Below are 15006 nucleotides of genomic sequence, written 5' to 3'. Positions count from 1 at the left end.
ACACACACACACACACACACACACACACACACACACACACACACACACACACACACACACACACAGATGTGTGCTAGCCCACACACAGCGAACGGTGACAGGTTATAAAACAGGTAGGGACCGTGACAGGTTATAAAACAGGTAGGGACCATGTGTGTGTGTGTGTGTGAGACAGAGAGAGAGGGATGCAGCTAAGATTTGGGCTAAAGGTTAGTTAGCGACAGGTGTCAGATATAGGTGAGAGGGTTTCTTTGTGTGTGGGAGCAGATAATGCTGATGACAGTGAGATGTGACAGGCTTAGCAGATTAGCCTGACGGGATGAATGGCAATAAGTGGATTACATAACACCGTTGTTACCTACATTCGTTATTCACGTCCTCAGCAAACTGTGAATCCACAATGCTGTGTTTCTTTGTGTGCGATGGTAAAACGCTCAATAAGACTGTTTGTTCATCGGTGAACATTACACTCTTATTAGACCAGAGATATGTCAGAATATTCTGAGGTGAACTGCGTGTGTATATATGCTAGTATAGTGTGAGAACGTGTAGTTGTGTGTTACCTGAATGAGACTGCGTAGTGACTCCACATACGACTGCTCTGTGTCCAAGAGGGTCATCATCACATGTTTCCTCATGTCCTGTGAAAACAGAAGAAGATCAATCATCAAAGCATGTAGATGATCAGATCATTCTACTAAAGGATACACAATGTGGACAATGCACATTTTTTTGCAGACACAGAAGGGCACCCACACAAACACTGACATGCATTCAAAATGTTAGAGTCTTAATATGACCCGGAATAAAGTCAATTGGAATGAACCTTTTTTGTAATACACTGTAACCTTGCTTTATTTAGGTTCAGTTCAGTTTACAGTGTTTAAGAACCAAATGTCAGGTTCTGTGTTTCAGACAACACAGAGGTCTCACTGGTTTAATTCTTCAGTCTTGTATTAATGTTTTCTTTTTTATTATCATTTAAAAAAAAGCAAACTATTGTGGTGTCCAAGCGGATAAGACAATTTCACATGGCTGCAAACACTCTGGATCGATTCCCATTAGGAGCATGTGTTGCATCTCACACTCCTCTCTCTTCCACTATGTGTCCTGTCTTTACAGTTATTTCTTGCTTCAACGAACTTTCGCCATGCAAAAAAACGTCCATTTTTACAAGACGCACGGACAGAAAGTAGATACGCAAGTTAAATTTAAAGACACTTCACAAAACTCCTACAGCCTACATGTCCAACATGACTTACTGAAGACGTGTGGGTAAAATAAGTATCCAGGATCACATCGTTACGGCTGAGTGTTAAGTTGTAAATGTCAGGGTTTAATGTTTAGAGAGCTGCAGCCCAGATGTGTCATTCAACTGCCGTATTCCACTGCATGACAGCAAAAGGGAAATTAACTTACAAGACAGTGGCTAGATGCATAAAAAACAATGGGTTTGAACTCTACTGAACACACACTCTTCTATCACAGCTTTTTTTGTCCATTGCAGCAACTTTTCCTGGAAGTCAGGAACTTCACGTGCATTTTGGAAGGAACTGTCCCCGAGACAGTCCCTACTCTTTGAGGAACGGCTTTCTTTTGAATCTTTCTGACGAACAAGATTACGAGAGATCATAATGCAGTATGAGCAAGCAGGAGAAAAATCACTTCAACTTAACTTGATAAAAATGTTTGTAGTTGCTGATGCTTTTTGTACTTTGCAGATGGGCCTTTTGCCTTCCTGGCATTTTAAATGTCCCATTTCTACATCTGCATTCCTGCCTTCCAACATCAGTCACACATCACAGAAATACAAAGAACACCGTGACCACTGCTGACTCGTTATATGCAGATTTCCTTTCTCAAACCACATCATAGTATTTTCTTTTTAATCCATTGTTAGTCTAATTTGCCTAATCTTCTTGGAGGGGCAAAGTAAACACAGAGTACTTTCTGATTTTATAGTTATACTGCTTTAGGTCCCTTCAAATGTTTGATTTAAATATCACAGAGCTATACTATGAAGATTATTATGAAGGAGCAAATACAAGACTGCAAAGAAGTTACGGTTGTTGCACATTAACACACTCTCTCTCACACACACACACACACACACACACACAAACAAAGGGATCAGATTAGGGGTCACAGAGGCCAGGAAGTCCACAGAGAAGCAAAGCTTGACTCAGCTGTTCACGCTAACAATGACTCATGATTCATGGTTGCAAGTGAATAAGCTGCTCCGACACATAGCGGACAAAAAGCCCAACACATTAAGGCAGAGAGGGAAAGGGAAAGAGACGAAGAAAGACATATGAAGGGAAGAAGAGCAAAAAGAGGAAAAAACAAACAGAAAAAGCTTAAGTTGATTTTTAACATCTGCAACAAATAAATACATTTTTAATCAAAGTTATAATTTACTTTCATCCACTTGATCAGATGAATCAAAATCGGTAGCTAAAACACAGTTTTCCAGTGTTTCCCCCATGGCAACAACTGACAGGTTTGTGCTACAAAAGTCTATCCCGTGGTGTGTGTGTGTGTGTGTGTGTGTGTGTGTGTGTGTGTGTGTGTGTGTGTGTGTGAGAGAGAGAGACAAAGAGAGAGACAGAGACAGAGAGAGAGAGAGACAGGAGAATAACAAAGGGAGTTTAAGGATCATGGAACAAGTCAGACATACTATATCAGGGGCCTCAGGGGAGCCTCCCAAAATATTCTGGTACAGAACTAAACATGACTTATAAATATCAGACGGAGCCACAGGGCAAAACCCTATGGTGCCTATGTAACCACTGTGTCTTTCACACACACACACACACACGTTTATAGAGGCCACAAAAACACACAGAGGAGGATTTCTTTCCCCTGCTCCCTTGCTCCTCTCTGCCAGCACCACTGTGTCCTATAAATAACCGTAACAATAACTTCCCAGAAAGACCATGTTTAGTGTTTGGCATCTGAAGTGATCCCAGGGGCGCTGTGGGGTATCACCGGAGGGTGAAAGGCGACGTGTGAGTGTTTTTTTTTTTTATTAGGTTGACATTTACATGCCACCCTCTCTTTCAGATTCATTCAAAGTCTACTCTGCCCTGAGATATAAACACAAACAGAATGGAGTAGAAGGAATAAATACAGGGCTGAACATGGATAGAAAGGGAAAGACACAATACCACAGTAATCTTCCATCTATACCCCAAAATGACCCTTCAGGAATCATCTATTCAAAATAAATCTTGGCTCAGTCCCCTGATTCAGTAAGCAGCAGCTCTACCGAAGTGTCTTGCATCACAGTTTTGTTTAACTAGAATGTTATTGAAAGGAAATCATCTTTCTGGGTAAATTTCACACCTGCAAAATCTAAATAGACTGATTTGACATCCAGGTTTGATTGTTTTGTTGGCTAACCCAGACAGTATGGCACCAAAATCAATTCATTGTCAATTCATTTTCTAATCAATGACCCGACTAATCGTTTCAGCGTTGTGTCTTACAATCAATCAACTACCAACGTCTGTCAACGGATGCTAATTTTGTTGCGCGTGATGCTGTCAAGCATGGAGCGCAGCTGCATGCTAGACAGCAGCAGCTCTGTGTGTATTTGGAACTGCAGTGGTGCTATCTGAGAAATACTCCAAACTGAAGTATTTATGCAGCGTACAGTATGTGTAGTAACATCAGGATTTCCCTGGTAGCTACAACCAGTTCATCAGCATTTTCTGACAGCGTGCTGCACACAAACACACACACACACACACACAGACACACTGCCCTCCACACAAGAACACAGCTGTCTCCTGCATGAATGTCTAATAAAAATTATTATGCGTTAATCAAATTGACGAATGCAGATCCACTCTCTCTTTTCACGACTCATTACGAATCATTACTTTGATGTCAACCTGACAAAAACAAGCAAACGAAATCAGAACTGACTGCTTTCACTACAATTCAGGCACACGCACATCACAGAAGTGATTTGGGCCGTCGCAGAGCTGTTCAGTTGGTAATAATGGGAACCGAGAGGCTGAATGGTTTATGAGTCAAGCCACCACATTGGTCAAATGGATCCAGTTTAATAAAACAGTCACACACTAACTCTGGTGCTGTGATGACACATGATGAGTCACCGTTCGCCATCTCATTGTTCTCCCACGTCGCTCATGAGGGTGGGGAGTAAAATGTTCACCTTCACAAGCTAATTAATAATTATCTATTACAATTAAAATTAGACCAAATGTTGGTATTTGCAAGACGGTGCAAGACATTAGCTGTCAGATGATCAGACGGGTTGTAATCCCGTCAAACTGTTGCTTGATGGCACGTCACAAATTGTGCCGATATCAAACAGTGATGTATGTTTTACAGGCAGAATGTGTAATCATTTTACCTGCTGAAATCTGAAATCTTGAGATCACACCTTCAAATTATTTGTAATCCGATAACCTTGATCTATTTAACCACCCAGATCTCAGGAATGATGTGGCCTGAAGAGCAAGAATGCGTTTGTGTAATTCAATCAGCCCAAAACAGCCAAAGCTGTGGCACAAAGAGTACAAACATGCATTGATATGTTAAGTATGGTTATTCTTTCTCGAACGTTGCTCGGGAGTCAGGGTCGTCGCCGGTGGCTCAGCACCAGTAAATGTGACAGGATGGATGTTTCACAGGATTCAGCCCGTCACCAAATAACACGGAGGGGATCGGAGAGGAAACCCCTCCAGTGTCTCTGTGTGTGTGTGTGTGAGAAAAATATGTGCAGTATGTGTGCGAGTACAGCATGTTCTCATGTGAGCCTCTGCGAGCTCTGGTGTCTGGGTAATGGCGTGGACACAGGGGGTCCATATAGCAAGTTATTCCTCACAACTGCAGCCAAACATTACAGCATGACGGCAAAGACAACACACACCAGAGTCACAGCACAGGCAGCTTTGTCTAATGTCATTCTGCTTAACTACGTTAGTTGTGGTTTCATGTAGCCGAGGCCATGCTGCGTATCAACCGTGTACTGTATATCTGTCTTTGAGTGTATGTTGTTCTGTCATGTGGTACTAATGCTGCTACCACTCAACAGCTCTACAGACGAGACCAAACAGAAGCAAAGTTAAGCAATGCTTTGGTCTTTCTTCTTTTTTCCCCCCACTCGTTTTGATAATTCCTTTCTGTAGAATTTATTTCTCAGGGATTTTGTGTTGCCCTTTACTTTGTTTGTATAAAACTGTACAATACTGTCCCTGTAATTTTGCTCTGCGTAGCTCGACGAGGCCAAACTTTGTCATTTGAAGGCTGCCGAATGAGAGAAACTTTATTCAAAACAAGATATTCAATTGTAACATTTCATTTATTTATTATTGGAGGGGAAATAACTGCAGCTTTTCATCCAGTACCCATTTTGTACGGACAATTTAGTACCTAAAAGTGGTATTTTGCCAATAAAGGACTGACGTTCCCAATCGTTCTTTATAAATGCCGCAGCTGCATCAAATATTTTGTGAGGTCACGTTCTTCTCTCTCTGTGACCGACACAAAGACTGGGACACAGCTGTACCGCATACAGTCTCGCACAAATAATGATATATTGCCAACAAGGTTATGTTTCTGGCATGTTTATTTTTGCATGTCTGTGTCTTAGTTAACAGAACGTCTGAAAACATCTCATTTCGTCCCGCTCTAACTGATGCAACAAAGCTAATAGATGTCCCTCACAGTCTGTTAACTGAGACGTAATTGGCCAAAATGATCAAAATCACCTGTGTGAGTTCACCATGGGTGTGAAGGGGCCTTTAAAGTTCATTTGTGTTTCCCCATGTCCTGCACTATTATCTGGCAAATGGAACCGGATGCAAATGAATAAATCTTCCATTTGAAAAACTGCAAACTTCTTCTCGAATCAAAATAACTGGTAAAATGACCGGTATGCACAGACCACTAAGTATACAAACTTAAATTGGCAGCTTCTATGAATAAGTTAAAGGAATTGTTTGACATCTTGGGAAATAAGCTTATTTGCTTTCTGGACTAGATGAGATGAGACGATAGACTGCACTCTCGTGTCTGTTATGCTGAATGTGTTGCCGTCTGTAACTTTACTGCAGACTTTAAGTCACTTTCCATTGATGAAAACTGAGGAGGAAATGCTGAATCTGTGTTCTTTCAATTCCTTGTTTTTGCATGTGGCCAATTTACTGAATGGGTACCTAAACATCATCAATATAAAAAAATAAATAAATACTGTCTTTGATTCCCTAAAAACCCCATTGTGTTTGAGGTCTGAGCTGAAGTTTTTTCATTCAAAGCATCCGCGACAAAAACACAGCCATCTCTCCTCTCATCTCATCGCTGTCGTCACACCTCTCCATCCCTGCTGCCTTCATCCTAACTCCCCGACAACGGTATCCCCTGGCAACAGCCTGGCGAAAGCAGCAACAGGCAGCCTCTTAGTCAAAAGAGAAAGCATCCTCATCACCTCTCTCTTCCTCCGTTCATCCAAACACCACTGTAAAACACGGACGGATTCCCACATCTTCTTCGTGTTGAAGTAAATCCTTAACTTCAAGTTATGTAATTCTGGCATGCAGATGTTAGCGACAGGGTGTGTGTGTCTCCATCATAGGCTGTATATCATCTCTATGTACTCCCCAATTGTCATTTGCATGCCACCGACTTCTCTGACCTACTCTACGCTGATCAATAGTTTTGTCTCCCTTTCTGACGCGCATGCACGGGCTATTGATCCACTTCCCGACTCCTCCATCATCATCATCATCATCATCGCCTCCTCCACTCCTTTCCTCTCATCTTACTCTACTTTCTAAAGCTCCCCTTACATTCACACAATCACTTAATACAATAATATATGTTGAGGTCTGTTATTGGTCCTCGGCTGATGCTTCAATATTTTCTTCATCAATACCACAAGTGGGTCTAACAAAAGGATTAGTACTTTGTTCTTATCCTGCATTACATACAGAGCTGAATGTGTTGATTTATTGATTTTTTTCTCCATTGACAGAAAATTTTAAGCAATATTCACTAATGTGAATATTAGCTGTTTTTCTTACTCTTTTATGCCATTAAACAAAAAATAGTTTTGGGGCTCTGGATGGTTGGTCACAGAAAACAAGACAAACAATACGCTGTGTAAAATGGACATTTAAAAAAAAATGTTAAATTAAAAGATTTATTGATCAAAAACAGGCGGTGGTTCTACAATTATTATAAGGACTTTTAAAAAAAACAGATTTTCAAAAGCTGCTGTAGTTCTGCAGATTAGCAGAACTAGAGCGGCTATGTTATGTCTGCAGTGAGAGTGAGTGTGTGCGTTCATATGTAGATGTAATCCGAAGCGTATTTGTTGATTCTGCTGCCACTCGAGGAACACAAGGTATACCACTAACACGTAAAAATAAACTGTTGCTAGAGATTCCTAAAATACAATAAATTACACTTAAAAACTAACAAAGATACGCACAGATCTTTGAAACACTGGACAGTGAGTGCAGACTCGTGAACGAGCGCAGATGGACAGACAGACAGTGAGACTACAAAGAGTGGCGGCAGTTTTTGTGACAGTCGGCGTTGGGAGTTAATTGTGTGATTCACTCGGCTCTAATTCTATAACAGAGAGACGGAGAGAAGGAGGATCTGAGGAAAGAGACAGTATCCGAGGAAGACAGACATGTTCAAACAAAGAATGAGGTTACAATAATGAAGGAGATGCACAGAACAGAACAACAGAACAAATATACGAAGAATTCAAAGAAGAGCAGGATCTACTGCAGCAGCAGAATGAAGAGGAGAGCACAGGAGCAGAAAGAAAGGAGGCTGGATGGAGTGAAATCTAAATTGACCCGGACAGGCGGGCGATAATGTCCTTGATACGAAGCAAAACCACACAAATCTTAACGGCAAAGAATAGAAAACACAGCCTACCTCTCTGTGGGGGCTTCCAGCACAAAGTCCATTCCCATTCAAATTCCCACTGGAGTTCCCATTCCTGTTGTTGTTTCTGACCTGATCCACAGCATCTCTGTGCACCACTTCTCCTCCATCCTCTCCATTCTCATTCATTTCCTCCAGAGCAATGCTGAACTGGGCAAGGGTTCGAACCATCTGCAGCATACGGAGCGGTCCCTGTGCCCGAACGCACTTTCACTTTGGCACATAAGACACCCGCGAAACAACCAGAATAAAACACCCGGTAGGGTTTGTATCTGTTTGTTTACTCACACGAACGTCAGATGAAATAAAAGACTAACACCTGAGGGTCGAAGCGATCACCACCTTGTCTCTTACTCACGACATAAAATCAACATGTTCCCGCTAGTTGTTTCTTTCGGTCCTCTCTTCTTCTGGCAACGGGGGCTTTCAAATAATTCAGTCCTTCAGAAAGCAACTTCTCAGCACGCAAATCTTCTGCTCTTCCATAAATTCAGTCTTGTGCGTCAAAGTGTGCGTCTTGTTCTGTAGCAGATAGGCTCTACACACACACACTCACACTCACACACACACACACACACATGCATACACCATATGTGGAAGGCAGAGGCGCACACTTCAGCTTGTATGCATGGGTGTCTGATCTGTTTCTACTGCTTGGATGATGTAAGCAAGATCTGAGCGTATGTCGAGGTGTGTGTGTGTGGACAACAGGAGGGATAAAAAGTGAGTGTGTGTGGGTGTGTGCGAGTGTGTGTCGTGGCCCTCCCCTCTCGGGTGTGTAAAATGAGAGACAGCAGGCAGGGCAGACGCTTACAGCGCTCAGCCCCCGTCCTGCTCAGCCAGACTCGACCAATCCCTCCGTAAATGAATCGATCGGGGCATCTGAGGGACGAGAAGAGGGAGGATGACGGAGCTGTCCATCCATCCATTTCCCGCTTAACTAGCAAATTATCTGTCCGACATCGTCTTCATGTCACAACAGCATCAGTTACGTTCTGTTCTGTTTCGATGCTGGAACACTGAACAGCAGCAGCCCCACAGATAACCATGACAACAGCGAGCAAAGGGTGTCATTAACTGCAACTCGTGCATTTTGAGGACGGTTTTAAACAAGCACGCTGCAACTTTTTAGATGGATTTCACGTCTTCCGGGCTGCTAATGCTTTTCTATTTTATGGCAAAAAACTTCTAAATCTATCGATTAAAGGGGCGCTCCACCATATTTACACACCAGGTTCAGCTTACTTGTCATGAGGTTACAATCTGGAGGTGTGGGGTTTGAAAGAAGTTGGCATTTAGGGGGTATGCAGCGTCTAATGAAAGACACTGTTGAGTTGCATTATGGGAATTGTGGATCGTGTTTTTGATGCTTGACCTGTACTTGGGACTAGAATCTCTCAGCCACTGCTACTTTGATTTTTCTCTCTTCTCCGTCTCTTGTGAGCCCCTTAACTTTATTAAAGTGCGATACTAAACAAATGGAGTAGCTTTTAAGTGTTTGTTTAGTCAATAAAATATGAGAATATAATGAGAAATGCCAGAAAAGCAGCATAAAGGAAGCTGGCAATTTTTGAGATAGTCGCATTATCACATTTCCAATTCTGTGTTTTGTAAGTATGTATTTCATTAGTAATTTAGAGAAGAGGCCTTTTCTGTTTTCCATTGCTTTCCGTTACTATTAATGCAGTCTCAACACTTCCTCCGTCTGTTTTATAATAAACCCCTTTCAATATGTTGAAAAACTTCAGGAAGGGTTGAGTTGAAAAGTAGCTTAATATTGAGAAAGCGCACCAAAGTGAGAACACCATCTCTACAAAAAAGAGAAACTCAAAGCAGCACACTGAGAAATATGGCAGCGTTGTGTAGAACTGTGAAAATATACTAAGATTATACTGAATTACCATCCAAGTCATTGTGCTGTAATACAGGTACTGATCATTTAGTTTCTGTCTTCCCTGAGCTCAGCTATTATTGGCCATTATTTGAGTACTGGCTTCATTTATTTATATTTATATGCCTTCATACGTTTTTGAACAAAGTTATATTCTCATCACATGGTTGTTTCACCAATTTCCACCGTCCTTGCACACTCCGTTTCGGTCAGTTTGACATAGAGCTTCTGTTAGCAACTGCAGTACCACATCAAGTTAATGACCTAAAGCATGCAGAACTACCAGTATGGTCCTTTAACAACTCATTACGTACGGGCACCCACATTAACACGCAGCAAGCCATGTACACACCCTTTATAATACACATGGGAGTACAAATCTGTGACCAGAGACTGAAAAAGGATTGTGCGTGCATGGTTTTGCGAGTGTGCACACATCGCCAGCGAGTTTTCTGGAGTGCATTAATCTAAAATGCAGTTTTAATGAAAAAGTTTCATAAGTAGAGCACGGCACGGCATGTGGGTGTGAACAGCTTTCAAGTAACCGAGAGAAGCAACAGTATCTTTAAAAAACACAGTGCGCTATGCGATATTTACACGAATAAGCCTGGAGTGCTTTGACGTCAACCAGTTCAATTGACGTCAACCAGTTCAATACAACGTACTCCTACATTGCACACTATTATTTAGTTTGACGAAATGACGATAACACACAGTTTCCCGTTCAAACTCAGCATTGCATGAGGTGGCTTTTGTCCAGCGTTAAACCCAACCACACTTCCGCCTTTCTCCCCAACTGAGATCAGTCGGTGACAACAGAAAAAAAGGTCACAAGGGACATTTAAAGGTCAAGCTCGTGGCAGGAAATTGGCCTTTAATCCTTGTTGCCATAGAAACAACAGACGAGCTTGAAGGTCTGGTGACAGAGATCAGAGATGACGACCTCTCTGGCATGCTGGGAGTTGGGCCGCAGAATTATTTTGATACATGTACTCCGTTCTCTGGGCCAGACATCTATTTATTTTCTTTACCAACAAACCACCTTTAATACAAAATAAAGGCCACTTGAATGACACTTTAAACTAACTTTCCTCCAAAGTCTGATGCTTTAAAGTTCTGTAGGGACTAAACAGGGAGATGTTTGCCTCTTTCTTTATATCTGCATCTCTATGTTTCTACGTTCATTCGGTTGCATAACCACCAACACCTCTAACTCTGTGACACGGAGGAATAAGCTCTGGCTTTGTCTACTCTACCAAGACAATACTACGATTCTTTCACCATAAGAAATACATCGAACATCACCAGACTCATCTTTTAAGCTACACGAGAGCACACAATCATCACCTGAACAGTTACATCAGCATTCACAGCATCTTGTTAGCAACTCCAAAGTGATCACATCCTCAGCATTTCCTGTTTAGTTTTGGACTAATACAGCTGCTAGGTGGTGAAGAAAAAACAGATATAAAGTGTGTGTGTGTGTGTGTGTGTGTGTGTGTGTGTTTCTGCATCTGCACATGTACACAGATGCAAAAAACAGTGTCAACACACAGAATCAAAGACAACATTGATCACAAGTGCAACTCACTTTCACAACCTGACTATTCAGTCTACAGATCCATCATGACAATAAAGTCTGGGGCCTGATTACAACCTTCCATTATAAAAAATAAAAGAAACCTAAATTCGACGCTGTTTTCATACATCACATTCAACAGCATTTATGAATAAAACCAAGCCAGGATAGCATAGTTGCACCATGCCAGATACGCATATGTGGCTGATCGTCAGTGGGCTGAATTTGTAGCCGCGGTTCAACCTCGTATTTCCTCCCCACCCTGCAAAGAAATGTGTGTGTGTGTGTGTGTGTGTGTGTGTGGTTTAATTCTTGCTCAGCCGCCCCACCAGGCTGTGTCAGTGACTGTTACTAAATGCTGCTAAATGACAGCTGCGACATCTGTATCACAGCCTCTGAGCCAAAATCACTTCACAAAAACTGAGGCAGTCTGGGGTGAGTCTATAGATAAACATGTAGGAGGACTGATGACACCCGTCAGCACATCCACTGGTCCACAGGTGTGTGTATGTGTGTGTGTCAGAGAGAGAGAGGTGGACACATGACTACTCAAACAGATCAAAACTGATTTCTCATCACACACCTATGCATGCATACAGCTTGTACCACCTTTGTGTGCATGTAGCAGGAGTGTGGAGATCCGTTGGCCAACGCTGGATAACAGGATGATGACGGACAATTCCAGGAAAAAATGGATTCCCGCTGCTACCTTCAACATGGGAGTTCAAGATAAAGCTCCGTCTTTTCATATTCACTGAGATCCCTCTCTCGTGTGTCCAGGTTCACCTTACCCTGTCTCACCCTCTCTCTCCATCTATCTGTCTCTCGCTTATAACAGATAAATAAGGTAAAATACTATATTAATAAAATACTGTGCGCTGAAAGATATTTAGACAATCAATGTCTATGGTTTAAAGCTTTAACATAATTCAATGTGGTGTTTTAATGCATGTTTCTAAATGAAGGTAACTATCAAAAGCACACACACACACACACACACACACACACACACACACACACACACACACACACACACACACACACACACACACACACACACACACACACACACACACACACACACACACACACACACACACACACACACACACACACACACACACACACACACACACACACTATCCACAAGGGGGCAGCACTCAAATTGAAAAATCATTCAAATGTTTTTGTCTTCCTGCCACAGGGTCACAGTTAAACTTTTCTAAATAGGGCATTACGGGATTCATTCAGAAGCCATGCACCATCAGATAAAGGGCCCCTGCAAACTAGATTTAAGTTCATAAAATATTTATTTTGACAGGAAAATCAAAACCTATGAGATACTTGATTCTACTTCCCTTCCGGCCAGAAGCGGCAGTCATAGAGAGTTTAATGAACGAAGTAAATGTGCAATCTAACAGAGCTGTGATTGTTGTCGAAACTGTAGCATGTGTGTGTGTGAGAGAGAAAGAGCGCACAGGTAACCAGATCTACACTTGCTCTCCAAATACGCCCTTATGGGATGGTGTGGATTTGTGTGTGTCTGTGTCAGTGTGAGAGAGAGAGAGAGAGAGAGAGAGAGAGAGAGAGAGAGAGAGTGAGAGACAGAAAGCGAGAGAGAGAGACAGAGATACGTGTGCTGTGAAAAGAGTCTTTGTCCCCGAGAGGTGAGGCTGAGGCAAGGACACGATTGATGCTTCGGCTAATATACACGTGCTCAAACACACACATATTGGAGGCACCCAAGAACAATATGTTTCCGCTCTGACACACGCGTGAAGACACCTAGAACAGAATATTGCATGTGAAAGAAGCGACAAACTAAACTGATGAGGAGAAACTCCAATGCAAGGCCTTTTTATATTTGAAAAAAATATTCTTGTTCGAAACTAGACTAAATGAACACACAGAAGTACATTTGATTTGAAGAGTATTGGAAAATATAAATGTCATTCAGAGCTGTATTAAATGTCACTGGGATGTTTCAGGACTTTTCAATGACTTTCAAGGCATTGTCTGATGGCCACAAAGTTGCTGTGTTTTGGAGTGAGCGCTCATATATTACACTTCGTCTCATCTTTTCAAGTGTGTATCACGATGTTTGTCTCACAATGTGGAACTTTCAGGTTGAAAGACCAAGAAAGATACATCCCAATGAAGCATTTGGGTACCTTTTATAAATCGAATATCCACAAACGTCAAGGTAATTCCAAGACAAAACACAGACTGAAAAGGACATAAATGACTAGTCAGACCATTGTTATTATTTTTTTTCAAAAAGACGTTGACGTGAGTTTAGTGCCTTTTTTATCTTGATCAGCATCCTCAACCAAACAGCATTACAGGCACACACCAGGAGGAGCCTTCGATCCTCTGTACATATACGTACGTCCTCAATTTATAGTCCCCGACCAGCGGAAATCTCATCCACTTCCTGCCCGGCAACCGATCACACAATGCACTGGGATCCGGAGATAGACAACAGAGACTAGTCCTAACCCCAAAACCACTCCGTAAATACCTTCCCCGTGTCTCTGTCTCTCCCACCCAGTTTGTCCCGTCTTCCCCCCTCCTCCATCTCTTTTTCTCTCCCCGATTTATTCTAGAAATCCTTCCATCTCTCTCACAATGCCTCCCTTTTTTTTGATGTACTAGTAATAGAGGGATCTTGAAGAGACTGTCAGTTGGATGTCCCTGCAGGGAACTGTGTCTCATGAAAGATGCACACAGTGATAACGTTGGCTCTTCAGCAGCTATCGGACATGCTCGCTCGCACACACACACACACACACACACACACACAAACCCCTGAGCACACTGATATGTTCAGTACTTTGAGACAGAGTGGGAAAAAGGGAGGAGGAAGGGGGAAGGACAAATTACAAGGAGAGAGGAAGAGGATGTGATGGCAAATAGCAACAAGAGATAAATCAAGACTGCAAGGGCACTTAGCAGACAGTCAGCATCGTTCCCAGCAGATTGTACTTTTATAATACTACAGCTTAGCCGAGGCTAATCCCTACACTGTGGAAAGAGCCAATCTCCCCTTCTCACTTCATACTTCCCTTTTTTTACTTTCTTCCTCCCTCTTTCTTTCCATTTCACCTCTTTATCCTCGACATTCCTGACCCCTCACGGCTCAAAATCCTTGCATGTGTGTATTTTTGTGTGTGTGTATAGGTTGGTCGGCTGGTAAAGTTACAATAAATGAAGCGTCTTATTCCAGCTTTAGGCAATCAAAACGTGCCGGCCTTCTTAAAAAGGGCTGAATGGAGCTAAACCTTTCCAGGAAAATGCTGTCAGAGGATATAGAGCAGATATTTAATCCAGGGAAGTTTTACAGAACACACAAGCTCCGCTCACACAGAGTCACGTCACTCTCATACGGTTCAAAATCCTGAGCTCCATGTATTTCAACGGGAGAGTGAGTAGAACTCTTAAGGAATGTTTTGGATGAGGAACGACGTATCTGCTCTGGCCTTTATGGGTTAAATAGTCTCTTGAACCACCGAAAAACGCCCAACATCAGAGCTGGGTGTGGTCAGGTGTGGTCTGTTGTACTTGTGACCACACCCAGCTATGATGTAGCCTTGTACTTTAG

General features: G+C 42.2%; 1 protein-coding gene across 1 annotated transcript in view; it reads right to left on the bottom strand.

Moving 5' to 3' along the window:
- The window catches only part of arhgef17 (Rho guanine nucleotide exchange factor (GEF) 17), a 52162-nt gene that overhangs the window by 13635 nt on the left and 23521 nt on the right, over nt 1–15006 (bottom strand). Inside the window, exon 3 of the mRNA XM_076100816.1 lies at nt 564–641. Within this exon, the coding sequence (XP_075956931.1) occupies nt 564–641 (78 nt within the window). The remainder of the gene's footprint in view (nt 1–563; nt 642–15006) is intronic.

Source organism: Anarhichas minor, unplaced genomic scaffold (assembly GCF_050575085.1).
Source record: "Anarhichas minor isolate MPS153535 unplaced genomic scaffold, ASM5057508v1 ptg000026l, whole genome shotgun sequence".
In the NCBI taxonomy this organism is placed as follows: Eukaryota; Metazoa; Chordata; class Actinopteri; order Perciformes; family Anarhichadidae; genus Anarhichas; species Anarhichas minor.
This window is presented reverse-complemented; position numbering and strand designations above follow the sequence as displayed.